General features: G+C 65.7%; 7 protein-coding genes across 7 annotated transcripts; 3 read left to right on the forward strand and 4 right to left on the reverse strand.

Annotated features, from left to right (window-relative positions):
- Positions 1-474: 474 nt before the first annotated feature.
- On the reverse strand, positions 475-1,244 carry EMIHUDRAFT_351505 (hypothetical protein; the record flags this gene model as incomplete). Its single annotated transcript, XM_005792009.1, has 1 exon — positions 475-1,244. A coding segment is annotated over one exon (248 nt), but the record flags the coding sequence as incomplete, so codon positions are not given.
- Positions 1,245-5,709: 4,465 nt separating this feature from the next.
- On the forward strand, positions 5,710-7,107 carry EMIHUDRAFT_309158 (hypothetical protein; the record flags this gene model as incomplete). The annotated part of the gene is made up of 1 exon (XM_005792010.1): positions 5,710-7,107. The coding sequence occupies one exon, from the start codon at positions 5,710-5,712 to the stop codon at positions 7,105-7,107; it is 1,398 nt and encodes a 465-aa protein (XP_005792067.1).
- A 168-nt stretch (positions 7,108-7,275) lies between these two features.
- EMIHUDRAFT_351507 (hypothetical protein) lies at positions 7,276-8,237 on the forward strand. The gene has a single exon (XM_005792011.1). It carries the CDS (start codon positions 7,491-7,493, stop codon positions 7,647-7,649), a length of 159 nt encoding a protein of 52 aa, XP_005792068.1. The 5' UTR covers positions 7,276-7,490; the 3' UTR covers positions 7,650-8,237.
- Positions 8,238-9,267: 1,030 nt separating this feature from the next.
- EMIHUDRAFT_200199 (hypothetical protein) lies at positions 9,268-10,802 on the reverse strand (the record flags this gene model as incomplete). The annotated part of the gene is made up of 5 exons (XM_005792012.1): positions 9,268-9,310; positions 9,537-9,588; positions 9,703-9,749; positions 10,362-10,527; positions 10,727-10,802. The coding sequence occupies 5 exons, from the start codon at positions 10,800-10,802 to the stop codon at positions 9,268-9,270; spliced, it is 384 nt and encodes a 127-aa protein (XP_005792069.1).
- A 715-nt stretch (positions 10,803-11,517) lies between these two features.
- On the reverse strand, positions 11,518-12,617 carry EMIHUDRAFT_200200 (hypothetical protein; the record flags this gene model as incomplete). Its single annotated transcript, XM_005792013.1, has 3 exons — positions 11,518-11,541; positions 11,931-11,990; positions 12,321-12,617. 3 exons carry the CDS (start codon positions 12,615-12,617, stop codon positions 11,518-11,520), a joined length of 381 nt encoding a protein of 126 aa, XP_005792070.1.
- A 1,220-nt stretch (positions 12,618-13,837) lies between these two features.
- EMIHUDRAFT_200201 (hypothetical protein) lies at positions 13,838-15,521 on the forward strand (the record flags this gene model as incomplete). The annotated part of the gene is made up of 6 exons (XM_005792014.1): positions 13,838-13,991; positions 14,150-14,274; positions 14,555-14,662; positions 14,788-14,844; positions 15,055-15,114; positions 15,492-15,521. The coding sequence occupies 6 exons, from the start codon at positions 13,838-13,840 to the stop codon at positions 15,519-15,521; spliced, it is 534 nt and encodes a 177-aa protein (XP_005792071.1).
- Positions 15,522-15,748: 227 nt separating this feature from the next.
- EMIHUDRAFT_200202 (hypothetical protein) lies at positions 15,749-16,500 on the reverse strand (the record flags this gene model as incomplete). The annotated part of the gene is made up of 4 exons (XM_005792015.1): positions 15,749-15,773; positions 15,866-16,005; positions 16,081-16,194; positions 16,399-16,500. 4 exons carry the CDS (start codon positions 16,498-16,500, stop codon positions 15,749-15,751), a joined length of 381 nt encoding a protein of 126 aa, XP_005792072.1.
- Positions 16,501-18,553: the final 2,053 nt, after the last annotated feature.

Raw genomic sequence — 18,553 nt, forward strand, 5'->3', positions numbered from 1 at the left:
TGCCGTCTTTTTTTTTGGAGCCGTTGTACGACCTGACCGTTCCGGGCAGTTTAGGGCATTTGGCCGGGCAAGGGGTTGTATTTGATTTCAAACAACGGGGCATTTCGGCCCTGGCCATGGGGAAAAAAAAGCTCCCCTTCGGGGTCGGGGGGGATGCTGTCCTTAATGTGCCCTCATCTCCCGCAAGAGATGCGCAGTACCCCGCTGACGGCCGCACGCGCGTGTCGCGCCCCTTTCCGCGCCCCGGGTCCGGCGGCGGCGGTGGCGGCGGTGGCGACGGCGACGGCGGCCCTAACAGCGGGCGCGGGCGCGGGCCCGGGCCCGGCCACGGGCGTGGTTTCCCCGACGCCGCGGGCTTTGGCCGGCTGCTGGCTCGAGCCAACCTGAGCGCGATGACCGAAGGGGCGCCCCTCCCCCCCCCATCCCCCCCCCCCCCCCCCTCCTCATCCCTTTCCTCCGTTCCTCCCTCGTGCAGTTGACATTCTCGCGCTTGGTCGAGAACTCGGCGGCGTGGAAGCCGAGACCGCCGCAGGCCACAGAGAGCATTCGCGCCTTTTGCCTGCGTTGCTACGCGCGCCACTTCTTGCGGGCGCTGCTGGCCGAGGACGACCGGTACGCAGAGGACCAGTTCGAGGTCTTCAGCTGCGACGGCGAGTTCTCCCTCGCGCTTGAGCCGCGCACGAAGCCGGAGCGCCTCCCGCGCGTCATTGAGACGGCTTTGGCTGGCTCCCCGTCGCTCCGAGCGGCATACCGCCGCATGTTCACCGAGAGAGCTGCACCGGCCCCGGCCCCGGCGCCCTCGGCCGGGCCTCCCGGCGCCATGCCCTCGCCTGGCCCGCCGTATGGCGGTGGCATGCCCTTCCCATGGGGCTATGGCACAGGGTACCCACAGCCTGCCTACCCGCCATCCCACTACTTGTGGCCTCCAGGGCAGTGGTCGCATGCGCCGCCGCAGTGGCCGCCAGCGGCGGCGGCGCAGTGGCAGCCACCTCCGCCGCAGCCGCCCCTGCCGACCGGACCGCGGGTCGGAGCAGCCAACGGTCCAATGCCGTCGATGCGGCCGCCACCCCACCCCGCTCCTCCCGTGGCACCACCCCGGCCCATGCCACCTCCAGGCGACCCTCCGCCGCGCCCAGCCCCTCAGCCGGTCGCGCCAGGCGCCCCTCCGCCGCGCCCAACCCCTCAGCCGGTCGCGCCGCGCCCCACCGCTGCTGCAGTGGACGACATGGCAATCTTCGGAGGGACGCCCGAGGATTAGCCTTGGGTGTCGCCCTCGCGCTCTCGCTCTCGCTCGCTCTCTCTTGCGCGCGCACTCTCTCTCGCTCGCTCGCTCGCTCGCTCTTTTGCGCTCTCTGGCTCCCTCTCTCACTTGCTTGCTCGCTCTCTTGCGCTCTCTCTTGCGCTCGCGCGCGCGCGCGCGCTGCTCGCTCGCCGCGCTGCTCTTGCATGTACGCTGCACATTGTCCCATGGGCGAGAGAGCTCTCTCGTCGTCTCGGCTCCTCGCTCAAGTAGGAATCCTACGTCGCACTTTGTACCTCGGTCGAGAATTTTGCTTTCCGGCTGGTTTTGGTTTGTCGTGTGAGTCGTCTCTGCACTCTCTGACGGTATGTGGAACGTATGTATCTTTTTTATCAAGGAATTTTATTTATTACGTATTCCTAAATCCCATCTCGTCTCTCAGAGTTTGAGCTTTGACCGCGTTTTATTTATTTTGGACAGCGATTTGACCCAAAACAGGGGTCGTGCCGGTCGTTTATCCTAGTGTAGTGTGGGAAGGTCCATCACCCATGCAGCGATAATCACCACTGATGAATCCTAGTGATCCTAGCAGCAGAGTGACCCGAGATATGGGGAGATATCGGGAGATGTCGTGAGATATGGGGAGATGTAGGTCGCGCCTCGAGCAGCCGAGCTGCATTATAGAGATGGGGATACATGGGGAGATGTGGTAACATGTCTCCCGCCCCGCGAGCGGCAGAGTTCCATGTCACATGGGGAGATATGGGGAGATATGGTGAGATGTGCGGTGCCGCGCAATGGGATTCGGCATTACTCGTACTCACCAACGGGGCACGGGCGGGAGTGCGCGCGCGGGGGGGGCGGGGATGCAGCGCACACCGCGGAGACACCCGTTGGCGGGGCAAAGAAGAAAAACTCGACCGCACGCGACACGCCTGCCGGCACAAGGCGAAAGAAGCCGCGAGAACAAGGGACCGGCAGGCGGCGGCGTCGCAGGACGAGGCAGAAGAGAACGACGCGACAGAGGAGGAAGTGACAAGGGAGAGACAGACGAGAGTGGGACGGCCGCGAGGTGGCATGAAGGTTGCAGCGAGAAGCGGCGAGAGACTGCGAAAAGAGATACGAAGAGGCAGACTCCCCAGGGTGGGCGACGGCTAGCGCACCACACTCCTCTCCTTAAAATCCCTGTGTGGTGGCGGCGTGCCGTTCTCCCATCCCTCCCTTGGGTTGTGTGTTTTCTTTCTTTTTTCTGCCGGCCGTTCTCCCTCCCTCCAATCGTTCTACGGCCGCGCTTCAGGGACGGACGATATCGTCCGTCCCTGAGGCAAAGTTGCTTTCAACCCCAAGGAAGCAGAACTCCGGTTCCGTCAACGATAAAGAAGAGAATTTAAACAAAACAACTCTCTCTCACAAAGAAGAGAAAAGACTTTCGACCCGGGACCGTCCGCGAAACGTCCCTCGGTCGCACTTCGGCGACAGTCTCGCTTCGGCCTCTCGCCGCTGGTACTGAATATGCGCAACATCCATCCGTCCACAACCAATTGGTAGAGCACACCTCGTCTCTGCGCCACAATGGCTGCGTGACGGGCGAGCTCCCAGTGTGGGGCAGCTTGTGGATTCATCACAGCGTTGAGATCAGGATGGAGCGAGTTGGACCACTCAGAAGCTGACCTGAGCAGTGCCCCTGTCAACACGGTCAGGGCAGGAAGGGCGGACATGGACCCGCTGCGAACTCCCTTGTCTGGGCAGTAGCTGCCGGCCGTGAATCCCTTCCCGGACCAAGAATAAACGTGCATGTGCGATGCGTGCCGGCGTACGTGGAGCGACCGTTTACTGGCAGATGGATGTGGCAGTGCGGGTGTGCCGCCGTCTCGGTGTGTCCACTCCCTAGGAGTGTTGACGCTACCTGAGTTCGGCAGCCGCCCGCGGTGATCATGTGGACCTGGTGCATGCGAACTCGCTCGCGGCTCAGCTGCGGCTCGGCTCCGGCTGTCGGCGTCTCGCGTCTCGCTCCTCTGTGCGGCCGCATGTCGAGTGACATTACTCGGCTCTGTCCTCTTTGGTCTGTCGCCACAACTCCCCGCTGCTCTCTGTCGCCAATGCCCGTCCCCGCTGCTCTCTGCTGAGACTACCCCCCTCCCCTCCCAACGACCACCACTGCACAGGTGAATGCCGCTCACTGCCGAGATGACGCACCAGTCATTCCGTTTGACCTCTCTACAGAGCACTCTACAGAGCACCACACAAGCCCACAGAAAACCTAATTTTTGAACGCGGAGGCCTATAAGTGCCCACCCGTTTTTGTACTCGTGCGTGTGTGGTGCGGACTGTGGGGCTCAGGGGGGGCAGCCTCCCTCCCTCCCTCTTTCCCTTTCCTGCCTGCCTGCCTGTCTCTGGTCTGTCGGAGTCTGACTGTCTGTGTGAGAGGGTGCGGCCCGCTAGAGTTCCACCCGGTCGTCTGCCGCGCCGCTCGCCGTCACTGCCAAGTCCTCTCGCTCACGTGAGCGGACGAGCTGGGTTGGGCACAGGTGCGTGTGAGGCACACTCTCACGGCTAGAGGCCACTCAGCAACTCGTACGGCCTACGAAGCTGCCCCTCTCGAGGGAAGCCCAGACAATTCGCCTTCTTTTTCTCTCTTTATTTATAAGTGTGAGTGCGCAGTCGGGAATTGTGTAGCAGCGGCCCCAACTCCTCAGGGAGCTTAGATTTGTAAGAAGCGCACCTAGCGGATGATCGGGCTGGATGATCGGGCTGGAGCTCGAGAGAGATCTTCACGTAAACGCACAACCCCGGGCCCGATCTTCACGGGGACAGCCACCACCCTCGCCTTAAGACTATGGCAGCGGCTGCGCTGGTCGCTCGCATGGGCCGCACCGTGGCGCTGTCCTCGGACATCGCCACGCGTGTCGTCTACAAGCGGTGGTTCCTCGAACAAACCTACGATACGATCGCTGCAGAGCTTGAGATTGGCACCACGACTGCGTGGCAAATCTACCAGCGCTTTGTGCAGACAGACGGCGTCGAGACGTTCCAGGGGCGACGGCCCAACGATCCGTGGAACGGCCTTGTGTCGTCTCACCTGCGCGAGCCGCTCCTCCGGGCCCTCACCGAGTGCGACGCCGAGTCGGACCTGCAGGACATTGCCGACGCCTTCCAGCGCTTGACTGGCGTCGCCGTCTCGACCTCTGCTATCTGCCGCACGTCGATCGCGATGGGCTGGACGCGCAAAATTGTGCGCCGCCATAGCGGCTTCTGGTCTGATATTGAGCATCTCCAACCATCTCTCCCCTCCCCGCACAGCTCTCGCAGCTGCTGGACCGGCACGACGAGCAGGCCGCGCATGAGTTTGTCTTGCGCATCCTCTCCACCTACGCGATGTGTCAGCTGGTGTGGGCGGATGAGGCTTCGTGCGATGCCCGCAATCTTCTCACGAAGTGCGTTTGTGCTTGCACGCGCGCGCGCACTCCTCTCGCCCTCCTGAGGCCGCTCGTGTCTCACTGCGCAGGCGGTTCGGCCGAGCGCTGCGCGGTGAGCGCGCAAACTCCGAGCGCGGCATCACCGTCCGCGGCCAGCGGTGGTCGGTGCTGGGCGTGTTTGATGTCACTCGCGGTTACGTTGACCACTTTGCCGTGGAGGGCCCCATCGATGCGGAGCTGCTGTTCGAGGCCGTCACCAACCACGTGGTGAGGCTGCCCGTGCGCGGCGCCCCTCTCACCACCTGTCTCACCTGCTGCCCCCCCCCCCCCCCCCCAGATGCCTCACATGAACCCGTTCACTGGGCCCCAGGGCCGCGAGGAGCGGTCAGTCCTTGTTTGGGACAATTGCCGAACGCACGGGCGCCACGAGCTGCTGAACCTCATGTCTGAGTTGGGCTTCGTCGTGGAGTTTTTGCCCCCGTATTGCCCTGAGATCGCTCCACACGAAAAGTGCCTCCGGCGGATGAAGCTGGCGGTGCGCGCAGCGGAGTGTGATTTCCGTGCCATGGATTTGGGTGTGCCGGACCTCATTGAATACGGCATGGCGCATGTGACGCCTGCGGTGTTCCGCTCGGCGCTGCATGAGTGTGGTTATGGGTCGGTGTTGTGATATGAGTTCTTTTCTCTGTTTTAGTGCCAGTCCCGTGCCCGTGCGAGGGAGCGTGGGCGCCTCGCCCTTTTTCTCCTTCCAGAGACACCGCCAGCCGCCTCGCCGCGCCGATGACAAGCACGCAAGACGCGTCTTCATCGGGGACGCTGGAAGACGACCCGCCCTTCGCCGAGCCGCTCTTCGGTGACCAGCCGTACGCACTGGTCTCTTCAGCTCCCGCGCGTACACTTTCGAGACGCAGCTTTGCGCTGTCTTTTGGCCCGAGCGGCACTTTGTTGGGAGGGGTGCCCGGGTTGGTTGTGGAGTTCGATTCGGCTGGCCAGAGCAAGGTGGCGAGCGGAGTCGCGCCCGAAGATGGGGTCTTGTCCGACCCCTTCGTCTCCATGGCGTCCTGTCCGGTCAACACGGCACGGCTCTACATGACGGACTGGGATGCTTCAAGCGTGATCATGATCACGCTTCCGCAGGGTCAGGCCACGACCATCGCGGGGAGCGGCGCGGCGAGCAGCATCGATGGCGTGGGGTTGGATGCCACCTTCAATCGACCGTGCGCTCTGGCAGTTACCGCGGACGGCGCAGCGCTATTCGTGGCCGACTGCCTTGGGCATCGCATCCGCCGCGTCGAGGTGGCGACGGGCGCGGTGACCACGGTCGCCGGCAGCGGCACTGCGGGCCGCGCCAATGGCGCGGGCAACGAGGCGCAGTTCTATCACCCGGCCGCCCTCGCGCTTGCCCCAAATGGCGACACCCTCTTCGTGGCCGACTGCACCGGGCACGTCATCCGGCGGGTGAACGTGGCATCGGGCGTCGTGACGACGTTGGCCGGCAGTGGGGCAAAGGGAAGCGCAGATGGCCCAGGGCCGTCGGCGACGTTCAGCAGGCCACAGGGTCTCGCCCTCAGCCCCGATGGCGCCGCTCTCTTCGTCGCCGACCACGGCAATCACAAGATCAGGCTTGTGGATGTGTCCTCCGCAGTCGTTACCACAGTGGCGGGGAGCGGCGAGAAGGGCAGCGCCGACGGTGTGGGGGGGTGCGCGCAGCTGGAGGCGCCGCGTGCGATTGCACTCTCCCCGCAGGGCAGCACGTTGGCGGTGTGTTGCGTCGCAGACCCCTCCCGCATCCGCTTCGTCCACGTGGCTGCGCCTCCTCCGCCTCCCTCCTTCGCGCCGCTCGTGGTGCCGCCCTCGACCTTTTCGGCCGACATGAAGAAGACGTGGGGCGACGCCTCCCTCCCGCAGGGCATGGTCACCTTCCTGGTCGGCGACGACGAGGAGCGCGTCGAGCACGTGAGCAAGTGCGTCCTCTGCGCCCGGTCCGTTGTCTTTCGGACCATGTTCGGCATCGGCATGAAGGAGCGCGACGCCGCCGAGGTCACGGTGTCCGACACCAACCTCGCCAGCTTCACCGCCTTCATCGAGTACCTCTGCGCCGACGAGCTCAACCTCGGGGAGGGCGAGCAGGCGCGGCGCGCGCTCGACCTGCGGGAGCTGGCGCAGATGTACCAAGTGCCGCGCCTCGAGCTGCTCTGCGCGCAGGCGCTGCAGGAGAGCGTCGGGCCGGCGACCGCCGTGCCGCTGCTCGAGGCGGCGCACATGACGGGCGACGGGCGTCTCCTTGCGCAGTGCCGCCGATTCGTGGCCGACAACGCCGCCGAGGTGCGGGCGAGCGGCGGCGTGGAGCAGCTGAGCGACCTCGGCGTGGCAAAGGGGCTGCTCGGCGACGCGCTCGACCAGGTGTCGGAGCTGCAGGGCGCGATGCGCGCGCTTGGCGCGGTCCGGTGAGGGGGGAGGGGAGAGGGGCGGGGGGGGGGGCGCTCTTTAGCCAGGCTATTGAGAACAGACGGAGAGATGGGTGCGTGCCCGTCCTGTCTGGTCTATCGAGATGCATGCAGCATGGCCATACCGCGATGGCGCGTCATGGTCGGCGTGGCGGCGGCGGCGGCTTGTTCCAGCCGCGAGTACTTTCGTGATACAAGAAAGAGGTCAGACACACACAGGTCGTCAACATCACACAGACTCGTGCGGGTCGAGGAGGCACTGACATCAAAACACGCGCGGTGTGGTGTGCGGCCGGCGCGCGCGATTCCGCGAATAAGAAAGGCGGAGAACAGCTTAGAGTCGCGGGTCCTCTTCACCTCACTGCAACGCCGGGTACATGGACAGGTATGGGTCAGAGAGACACCGGCGTCTCGAAGAGACCGCTCTCGGCGGCGGTTTTGGAGCGCCCAGACACTCGCGGCTCCGCTAGGCTTTGTGTGAGCGGCGAGCGACGGTCGCCCGCCCCGAACCTGCGCGTCGCCTGCGCCGAGGGCGACCACTGGTGAGGGGGTGTGTGGGCGGGCCAGCGGGCGGGCGGATGGGCGGGCGGGCGGGGGGGAGGGAGGGAAGGGAGGGAGGGAGGGGCCAGGGAGGGGGCGGCGGGGGAGAGAGAAGGAGAGAAAGAGAAAGCGAGGGGGAGAACGAGAGCGTCCGGATGCGGAGGACGGGGGGTCGGCGATCGCGATTCCGTCGATCCGCCGCCGAATATGCTAGACACTCGGACGTGTGAGCAGCCACTCGGTAGGAGCCAGACGCGACGTGTGAGCAGAGCGGTGCAGTCGCGGTGGAAATTTGGGAGCCGAGTGAGCGCCGAGGAGGGTGAGGCGAGCGCGGGTGGTAGGATTACGTCCGAGTCTATGCGCACACCGAAGTGCAATGCGAGGCTGCAGTGGCGTGCGGCGTGTGTCAGATGGCTCGGCCCGTCCTCCCTCGCCGGAGAGAGGGGGAGGAAGGGCGTGGTCAGATGGCTCGGCGGGATTTTGTCCGAGTGTCTGGCGTCTCACGTCTCTCGCGAGGAAGGCGCACCGAGGCGCGACCGAGACGATCCGACCGAGACGAGACGATCCGATACGAGACGATACGAGACGAGCGATCCTATACGATACGAGACCGAAGTTTTGGATTTTTGTTTTTTCGCAAGGTGCTGCAACCGGCTCTACTGGTCGAATTGCGGCGCGGAGTCCTCCGGATGCTCGGAGCGGCGGCTCTGCTCGCCTTCGCCGCTCCGCAACCGCTGGCGCACAACGAGGACAGCGGAGCCAACCCTGGCGCTCAGCGCAGCGGAGGCCGTTCGGTCACTCGCGGGAGGAGCCTCAGTGTGGCGGCAAGGTTCAAAGACCACCTCGACGCCACGGGCGACAAGATCGACGGGAAGGCGGCAGAAATCGAGTGGAAGCTCATGCAGAAGCTAGAGGCTCTCGCCCACAAATTTGACAAGAGCCCCTCGCCTCCGCCCCCCCTCCCTGGATCCCCTCCTCTGCCTCCGCAGCCACCGCCGCCGCCGCCTCCGCCGCCGCCTCCGCCGCCGCCTCCGCCGGACCCGCCTCCTCCGCCGGACCCGCCGCCGCCGCCTCCCAATCCGCCAGATCCGCCACCACCGCCTCCGCCCCCGCCGCCGCCTCCAGACCCACCCCCGCCACCGCCGCCGCCGCCGCCGCCTCCCAATCCGCCGCCGCCGCCGCCGCCGCCGCCGCCGCCGCCGCCCCCTCCGCCCGCGACGCCGGGCGCCCGATTCTTCTTCTTCCTCCGCGCGGAGCCCCCGGGCGCAGCCGCAGCGGCGGCATCCTCGCCCGGCCACGGAGCGAGCGCTGCCTCTGCAGCGGGCGCGGCCCTCGGCCTCGCCGCCGTGCTCGGCCTCGTGGTCAGGGCGGGCGCCGGCGCGCGCGCGGCTCGCGCGGCGCTGGTCTGACCTACTGCTCGCGCGGCGTGAGGGTCTCTCCTCCTCTCTAGTCTGGTGAGGCTCATCCTGGGTCTGATGTCGTATTGCAGCTCCGAGTTTGGTGGCCGCATGTCGCACGAGTTTGGTGGCCGCGCGAGCCAGCGCCCGGCGCCAGAGTATGTATGTGCTGTGCTGTCGCGCTCTGCGTGCTGTGCTGACGCCTGTGTATTGCCGGTACTTACGTGTTACGTGTAGCGCAGTGTGTTGTGTATGTCATGTGCTGCGACCCTAGGGTTGTCAAACGTTAAGAGAGCTGAAAACAGTGTGAGTTCTGCTACGCGGCTGGGTTCACAGCGATTGTAGGAAAAGAAGGGAATACCTGACGGTCGCGGCCTTCCGACTCGCGCCTCCGCCTCACTGGCACTATTGTAGCCCTGGCCGGTGCGCGTGCAGAGTTGAAGTTCCGGAGTAAAAATTCGAACGCGTTCTCTCACGGTGACCAAAAAATGTCCACCTCAGAGGCACCTCCGGAGGCAGGCCGCCGCACGCCGGCGACACAGCTCCAGCTGTCGAACTGACCCGCAGCTCCTCTCAGAGCGGGAACTGTGACGAAAGTTGACTGAGGCGGTTGTCAGGAATCATCATACGGATCACATGGTGGCTCTCTTATGACGGGAGACCGCCCAACCACTCCTGGGTGGCACTGCCACCGGTGTCGCTCGACGTCCTGTCGACAGCGTGCCGACAGCGACACAGACCATGTGGGACGCGTCGAGTATCGACCTCTACTGCTTACCCAGCCTTCGAGTGTACCCTGGCTGTGGTCCCACACCCACTGGTGTCCATCTCAGAGACCGCAGGAGGTCATGAGGGTCGATGGGAGTGCCAACCCCACAATGTGCCTAAAAAGTAACCCAGCCCAGTATATCGAAAAAATACGCAGCAGAGTGTCAACAGCGGAGTAACAACAGAACAACAGTGGGGCTCCCCAACAACAGTAGCTAACGTTAGGCCGGCTGAACAACGATGAGGAAGGCCTGGCAGTGACCCATGACGATCTCCAGCGTCCAGTACGGGTAATACCCGAAAATACCGCCGCGGGAAAACCCAGGTAAGCAATAAATAAAACGGTGAAAACTCTGAGACGAGATGGGATTTAGGGACGTGTGTCCCCGCCCTGCACGATCTTGGTGTGAGGGATCTTCAATCCGTGTCCCCTCACCCCTCGTCACAGCCCGACACGGAAGAGCGGCAAGAGTTGGGGCTGCGGCTACGGCTGCGGCTACGAGAGGGGCCGGGGTCGCGGGAGAGCCGCTGCGCCGCGTGGACGCGCCTACACCGCTCTTGCTCCGCTCGCCACCTCTCGCAAAGGTCCAAAGTCATAGCCATCATCACCTCCTCCGGCAAGTCCTTTTCGCCTATCTTGCCGTCCCTCCAATCCTGGAAGAGCTCGTCGTCATAGCCGTATTGCATCACAGCCTGCTGCACTGCGTCGTGTACAACCCCTGCCACCCTATCCCGCGCCTCGGCGTCGGAAAAGTATTGGTCGAGCTCGGAGTCATACTCGGAAGCGGGCGCAGACGGCCGCGGTGATTTGGCAGGCGGCGAGGAGGGGGAGGGGGAGCGCGGCGGTGCCAGAAGGGCCAGCGCCCAGCGCGCTCAGCCTGTTCTTGTTCACCTTGGGAGAGGGGGATGGGGGTCCACCTCCCTTGGGTGCGGGCTGGCGGTCAGGCTTGCGCTTGACCGCCTTGCCCGGCGGCTTGCGGCCATGGTTCCTCATGGTGAACCTGTCCGGCATGCCGCCCTTCCCAACCTGGTCCGGGAATTTTCCGGGTTTAGCCGGGGTTTTTCGTGGCATTTTCTGCTTGCTGACCACTGAACAACAGTTTAAACAACAGTAACAAACAGTAAATCTTGTAACAGCTTGGGCTGGGGAGATCAGAACACTTGAACAACGTTGAGGATTTCAGCCAACAATAGTGCAACTGTTAGGCCCAAAGTTAACGTTTGTTTGACAACCCTACATGCGACCCTCGCTGGACGCTGCGTCCAGGACCAGGTCGCCTTGCGAGAGAGATCGTAAAAAAAATAAAAACGGACACTCTCTGATCTCTGACTGAGATGGGTGAAGAGAGAGATCGTGTGTATGTTTGACCCATGTGAGTTTTTGACACCCCGCTGTGTGCGCGTAATGTGTGCGGGTGAGCGTTCTTTTTGCGAAAATCGCTCTGGCCGCCGGCGCGGGGACGGACGGAGGAAAATCTACAACTGGAGACTATACCTAGATCCTATAGTCGTCAATCTCTGAGTGTGTCCGTTTGTATTTATTTATTCATTCCTCCCTTCTCCGCCCCGCGCGAAACTCGGACCTCGCTTCCCGCTCCCGCCGCCGCTTTTGCTGCCTCTGCTTGCGCTCCCGCTGCTTACTCTCGTGCCGCCGCCTGCGCTGCTCCTGCTGCTGCGGCTGGCCGCTGCTCCGTTGAGGGCGCGGGGGGTCACCCTCGTCGGCGGGCGACGGCCTCTGCCGCTTGGCACCGCGTCCGCGCCGGAAGCCGGCGCCGCCGGGACCACGTCCGCCTCCGCCGCCCCGGCCGCGCCCACCTCCGCCCCTGCCTCCGCCTCCCCAGCCGCCCCCACCCCCGCCCTCGTCGTCCGAGGCGCAGCCAGCCTCGACGCGCGCCCGCGCCGCCACCACCTCCGCCTCCGCGCCCGCCTCGCGCAGCCGCCACGCCGCGCCCCCTCCCCCCTCGCCCACGCCGCCGCCGCCGGCCGGCCGCGGCTCGCCGAGCGCCGCGAGGGCCGCGCGCGAGATGCGATCTCCCGAGCGTGGCCGCCAGCCGGGCAGGAGGGCGGAGATGCAGCCGCGAGAGCGCAGGCCGGCGAGGGCGCGGCCGAAGAGGCTGCTCACCGCTCTCCAGCGGAAGCACTTTGCTCCGAGGTCGACGCTCGCGCAGAGCGGGTCGCGCATCTGGGAGCGGGAGGGCGGGGGAGCGTCGGGGGCGGGCGGCGGCAGCGGGAGAGTGGCTGGGAGATGCCAAGCAGGGCTGGTGGCCCTCGTGCGGCGAAGGTGTTGGGAGGAGGGGGGAGCCCGGAAGGGGCCTCTCGGAGGGGAAGCTTCTCGGAAAGGGAAGCGTCTCGGCAAGGGAGGCGGTAGTGGCACCTGGAGGGCGTCGCCGCGGTGCGCCGCGTACCGCGCGAGGAAAAGGACGAGCAGCGCCCCGAGGTCCGCCTCGCCCGTCTCGCCCGCCTCGCCCGCCTCGCCCGCCTGGCCATGCCCCTCCCCGTTGTGCCGCGCCACCCGCTCCGCCATCACGAAGAGCAGGTACGAGCCCACGCCGCCGGTGTACGTCTCGGACAAGCCATGCCTCCGCAGCAGCAGCTTGACGGCCAGCAGGAGCGGGCGCAGCTCCGGCCGCGCTCGCAGCCTCCCCCGCACCCAGGCGGACCCGCGCGGGCCGCCCTCCTGGTCGATGCACACGTCCACCGCAGCGCGCGAGGCGGCGTCAGTGTACTTGAGGATGGGCACGCGCGCGCGCACCACCTCTGGCGAGCGCGGGTAGCCGAGCGCGACGCCATCGCGCAGCAGAGCACGCATCAGCCGGCGGAGCGGCTTGACAGCCTCGCGCTGCCTCAGCCGCGAGGTCGGCCGCGGGATCGGCTGGCCGCGCCGCCGCTTGCGGTGGCCGGCCGGAGCCTCCTCCTCCTCCCCCTCCTCCTCCTCCTCCTCCTCCTCCTCCTCCTCCGCCTGCCCCTCCTCCTCCTCTGCCGCCGCCGCCGCCGCCGCCGCCGCCGCTCCGGCGGCCTCAGCGGTCGTGATGACGAGGTCTAGGTCGGAGCTTGGGAGTGAGAGGTCGGTGGCGTTGGAGCCGAAGAGGTCGAGGCTGCCGCCGGGCATTGTACGGGCGAGCGAGCCAGCGGCGCGGCGCAGCGCGCCCTCTAGTGCAGCGCGGCTCGCCTCGGTGGGCGACGCGGATGCGGCGAGCGCGATGAGCTGCGAGTGGAGCAGCGAGCGCGGCGGTGCATCGAATCGCGGAGCACGCCACCGCACTCTCGCAAGCAGACGCTTCGCCGATGCATCCGGCTCCTCTGGCTCACTGCTGCCGCCTCTCCTGCTGCTGCCGCCGCCGCCGCCGCCGCCACCTCCGCTGGCAAGACTCTCGCCGTCACCGCCGTCAGTGCTCGCGCCATCGAACACGCCGTCAACGCCGTTCGAGAGCAGGAGTGGCATGCAGCAGCAGCTGCGTGCAGCTGCAGCTGGCAAAGAACGCCGTGAGGAGGCGCGATGAGGAGGCGCGGATAGACGGAGCGAGGGCACGAGCCCGAATGCGGAAAAAAATTAAGTTAAAAATAGGTTGCCGGCACGGGGCACAAACGGGGCACAAACGCCAGGCTACAAACACGGGGAGGCACGTAGTCGTAGTGCCCTCCTGTCGTTGTGGAGGCAAGAAAGAAAGCGCATGCCCGGACCTCGCGGGTACAATTCTTTTTCAGTGAATATGCTCTCCGTGCAGCGCTCGGCGGCGCCGACGCGAGCAAAAGCGGCTTCGTACGACGGTCGCGTAAACTTAGAAAGAAAGAAAGAAAACAGACAACAGGGTGGCCCGCCACAACGACCCCTGGAATTGCGACTCGCCGCTTTCCTCCCGCTGTGATCCTGTGTGAGCTCTGTGTCTTGATTTGCCAACAAAATACCTACACCCAAGGGAGGGATGGGAGGACGGCACGCCGCCACCACACTTGTCATCTCGTGTTGTGTGCTCTTAAATTTTTCCGTCTTCGGCCGCATCAAGAGCGGGCCGACTCCACAGAGCAGAAATGATGGGCTCTCGTGCCGAGGCGCGCGAGCGCGTGAACTCCGAGCTGCAGCAGCTTCGCTCGAGGGAGAAGGGCGCGTCGCCCGAAGAGCTCAAGAATATTGTTGATCGCAAGACGGAGCTCAAGAAGATGCGAGGCCTCGGCGTGTACTACGGTGAGGACAGAGACCCTGCGTCCCCACGGCGCACCCGCGTGCCCTGCTCGAGCATCCGCAACGCGCTCCCCTCCCTTCGGCCTCTCCCGCCGCCCGCCTCGCCTCCACTTGCCCGCCTCTCTCCAACCGTGCTCTGCTCCTCCCTCATGCGGCGGCAGGCGCGCCAAAGGAGGAGAGCGGCTTCACGATGCCCGACCTGTCCTCGCTCTCCCTGCCCGGCGGCTTCGCGCTCCCCAAGGAGATCGACGCCGAGCTGATGGCTCAGTCGGGAGGGTTTGGCACCGTGATGGGCGCGTGCACCGGCCCTGACCACCGCCACCGCCACCACCGCCTCCACCGCCACGGCCGCCACGCCCACACCTCTGTTCCGCCCTCTCCTCGGCTGTCCGCCCTTCCCCACCCCCAACAGGCGCCTGCACCGGCGTCGCCCTCAAGAAGCTGGGCAAGGCGCGTCTCGCCCTCCTCTCTCCTCTCCCCTGTCTCCCATCTCCCTCTCCTCCCCTCTCCTCTCGCCTCTTTTACCCCTCGCCTCTCCCCCTCCCGCCCTCTCTCCCCCCGCCTAGGCGGCGATGGGCATCACGGGATTCATCTTCATGACCCTCACCGCAGCGGAGAAGCAGGGCTTCATGACGGCGCGCGCGCGGGGGGAGGGAGAGGGAGACCGCGGGCATGTCCACGGCATGCCCACGGCATGCCCACCCTTCCCCACCCTTCCCCACCCTTCCCCACCCTTCCCCACCCTTCCCCACCCTTCCCCACCCTTCCCCACCCTTCCCCACAGGTGCACTGGGATAAGGTCAAGGAGAAGACCATGAAGCTGATCGACACGGACGGAGACGGAGAGCTCTCGCAGGTCTTCCTCCGAGACACCCTTGCTGCAAGACACCTCCGAGACACCTGCAAGACACCTCCGAGACACCTCCAAGACACCTCCGAGACTCCCTGAGATGCTGCAAGAGACACCTCCAACACCTCCGAGGAACCTCCCGAGACAGCGCCGGCTGCCCGTCGCGCTGACCGCCCCTGCCCCTCAATTGCCACCGCCGAGACACTGCCGAGACAGGACGACATGAAGAAGCACTTTGGAAAGCTGGTCGCGTACATGACGGGAGAGAACTCGGCCGTGACGGCTGGCACCTACGGCGCGCTCCTCGCCTCGCCCTCGCCCTCGCCCTCGCCCTCGCCCTCGCCCTCGCCGCAAGGCTCCTGGCCGCAGGAGAGCCCTCACCCACCTCCCACACCCCGCCTCCAGGCGCGGGCCTGCTGCTCGGCTTCCGATACGGCTGAGTCGAGCCCCGACCCCCTTCCCCCAGCAGCTCCTCCCTTCCAGTTGTACCCCCGACTCCCGTCTCTGCATTCGCCTCCCTCCCTCCCTCCCGCGGCGTCGCTGGGGCCGCAGGGTGCCCCCCCCCCCACCCACCTTTTCTCTTCTTCTGTGCGGCCGCCGCCTCTCCGGCCGACTTGGCGCCGCCTCTCCGACTCGGCGTCTCGAGGCTGTAGCCGGCCGGTGCCGTCTCTCCCCGCTTGTGATGGCGGTGCGGACAGTGTGGTGGGTGTGTGCTCTCGCGCGGGCGAGAGTGGCGGGCGTCCGGGCGAGAGTGGCACGATGTCGTGACGTGTGATCGCGTGTCCCGCGCGTCCTTGCGCTCGGAGGATGAGAGAGACGTGACGAGACGCGCCGCCCGCCGAAGTTCTCTTTGGTCGGGGGGGGGGGGGGGTTGACCGCGGAGAGGCGTGACAAAAAGAGTGTACATTTTTTACACGACGCCCGTCGCCAGAAGCCTTTGATCTTGTTGATCAGCGCCTCGAGCGAGGCCGCGTCGGGTGGCGTCCAAGGCACGTTGTGCCCGCGGCCGCCGCCCGCCGCCACCCACCACGCCACTGCCGGGTCGTCGGGCTCCGTGGCTGCGAGATCTCGCAGCCTCTTCCGCGTCTTCGAGCACCCGCCGCTTGAGTCGATCTGCCGCTCGAAGAATCGGGCGGCGGGCTCGCGCTCGTCCATCAAGCGAATGACCTCGTCGATGCTTTGCGGCAGTTCTGCCGAGGCCCCGGTCGAGGGCGGGGCGGCGGCGGCGGCGGCGGCCTCGACGTGCTGCCGCGCGCTGGCAAAGAGCTCTTGCTGCATGCGGAGCAGCTCCTCCTCGCTCAGCCCGTCGAGCGGCACCGCCCGCCTCGCCTTCTTCTTCCGCCGCCTCTTCTCGCCCTCGGGCGAGCTACGGCTGCAGCCGGCCTCGGCGGCGACAGTGGTCTCGGAAGTAGAGGCTCCTACAGCGACCGCGGCATCGGCGGCGGCCTCGGCGGCGGGCTCGGCAGCGGCGGCCGCGGCGGCGGCAGCTGCGTGCTCTTCACGCAGCGCGTCGGCGAAGGGCGCGAGAGCCTCGAGCAGAAGCGCGCCGTACTTCTCCACCTTGACCTCCCCCATCCCGTGGCACTGCCGCAGCTCTTTGGGCGAGGAGGGCACTCGCTTGCACATGTCGACCATCGTCCGATTGTTGCAGACGACAAACATCGACCTTGCGTCATGTGTGTTTTTCTCGAAGCAAATATGTGCGGCCCCCGCGAGCAGGGAAGAGGACCGCCGCAAGCGGCGTGGCGTGGGGCGGTTGAGCGTCCCTCCGGGGGCTCCTCTGCGCCGGGGAGGCGTTGTTGGAGGCTAGGTGCGTCCGTCGCCTTTTTCAAACTCGGGTCCCACTCCGCTACGCTCCGACCCGAATTTGGAGGGCCATGAAGTTTAAGGTGTTGCTGCGCAAAAGGGGTGGCGCGCGGGCGGGCGGCGCGGCGGCGCCGAAAAGAAGCACTCACTGCTCACAAGAGGTAAGTTAAGTCATAATGTTAATGGGACACCAATCCTCACTCCTCGGTTACTGGACCGTCACGTGTTCAACGACGTTGAACAGTGTTCAACCACGGCGCTGTTCACAGCGCGCGCGGACGGCCGTTCTGCGAGTCCAGCTCCGCTGGACTTTTGTAAAGCATGCTTGTGGCAAGTTATAGACGCTAGTATCGACCTCAGAGACCCAAACCCGAATTAATAATTAAGGCTCAAAGTATGGTTGAACAACCGTTGAACAAACAGGTTGAACAACGATATCCGACTAGTGCGACCGCTAGACGGCGGTCTCCGCCGGCCCCAAGGCTGCCCAGCCCCAGTACCACACCGGCCACGTGCACCGTAGCGCTGGAGTTGGTCAGTGAGGCACTAGACGGGCTACGGAACCATGCGCGCGCCGGCCGGATAGGCTGCGCGCAGGGGCCGCGCCGCCTCGATTTTGCATCTCCGCTCCGCGGCCGACTGAGGGGCCAGCTCGCCCGGCGACAAGCCCAGCCATCGCCCAGCGCCCCGTATTGACGGAGGGCACGCAAAAAACCCGCACCTACGACTAGGGTGAGCCCGTGAGGGCGTCGGTGTCGGCCGCGGGCGGGCTGCGAGGAGGGCGCGGGTGGGAGCATGGGAGATGCACCACCGCTCGACGACAAACATCGACGGAGTACACACGCCTCTCGAGACGTCGAGCGGGCCTTGGCGTTGCGAATCTCGCGGAGCGCGGAGTACACACGCCTCTCGAGCGGAGTGAGCCGCAGCCCCTCTTCTCGCTCGACAGGAAGGGCGTCCGGATCCTCCTCCTCCTCGGACGCAGACGCCGCGGCGGCGTCGCGGCCGCCAAGAACCAGAGGCCTCCTCTGCGCCTTGCGCCGTCGCCTACCCTCGTCCTCGTCGGGGTCGTGCTCGATGTAGACGTTTGGCGCCGGCATGTCCTTCAGCCTCGATGAGCGGCGTGACGGCCCCGCCGCCGGACTCGCCTTGCGCTTGCCTTTTGCAGACGGCGCCGGCGGCGCCGCCGGCACCATCCCGTCGGCCAACCCGAGTCGGGCCAAATGCTCGTGGTTGCGGCGGATGTTCTCGAGCCGCTCCAGCTCGTAGGCGGAGAGAGACATCTCGGGCCAAACTCACGCGGGCGTTGCTCAGAGGAGGCCAAGTTTGGGGACGCGACAGCGAGGAGTAACGCGGGAAATATGCCGCAAATGCGCGCCAACAGGGTTCGGCTCCTCGGGTTGGGTAGGGATCCTTGTGGGGCGGCCTGAGCCCTGGCTGTCAGGCTGTCGGATGCTGTCAGATACTGTCAGGCTGTCAGACCGGGGCTCAGAACCCTGAGCCCTGGTGTCGAGGTGTCGAGGCCCGGTGTCGAGGGTGTCGAGCTGCTGTCGAGGGATAGAGGTGTTGTAGCTCGATCGGTCACACCGCCATCGCCGCCGGGGAGAGGGGGGACGACACTGCTTCGGCAGCGTGCACCTCGATCCTATACCGTGTTTGTTATGACCCCCCCCAATGAACACTCCAGTGAGGGTGGGCGAGACGATCGAGGGGTCCCGTACCATGCGGAATCGACCCTATCCAGTGCTCAAGTGCTCAAGTGTCGAGGCCTGTCGAGGCCTGTCGAGGCCTGTCGAGGCCTGTCGAGGCCTGTCGAGGCCTGTCGAGGCTGAAACCATGCTTGACCGTGTCGAAGGGTGTCGAGGCACGAGGGGTGTCGAGGGGTGTCGAGGGGTGTCGAGGGTGTCGA

The sequence above is a fragment of the Emiliania huxleyi genome (genome assembly GCF_000372725.1).
Source record: "Emiliania huxleyi CCMP1516 unplaced genomic scaffold EMIHUscaffold_11, whole genome shotgun sequence".
NCBI lineage: Eukaryota > Haptophyta > Isochrysidales > Noelaerhabdaceae > Emiliania > Emiliania huxleyi.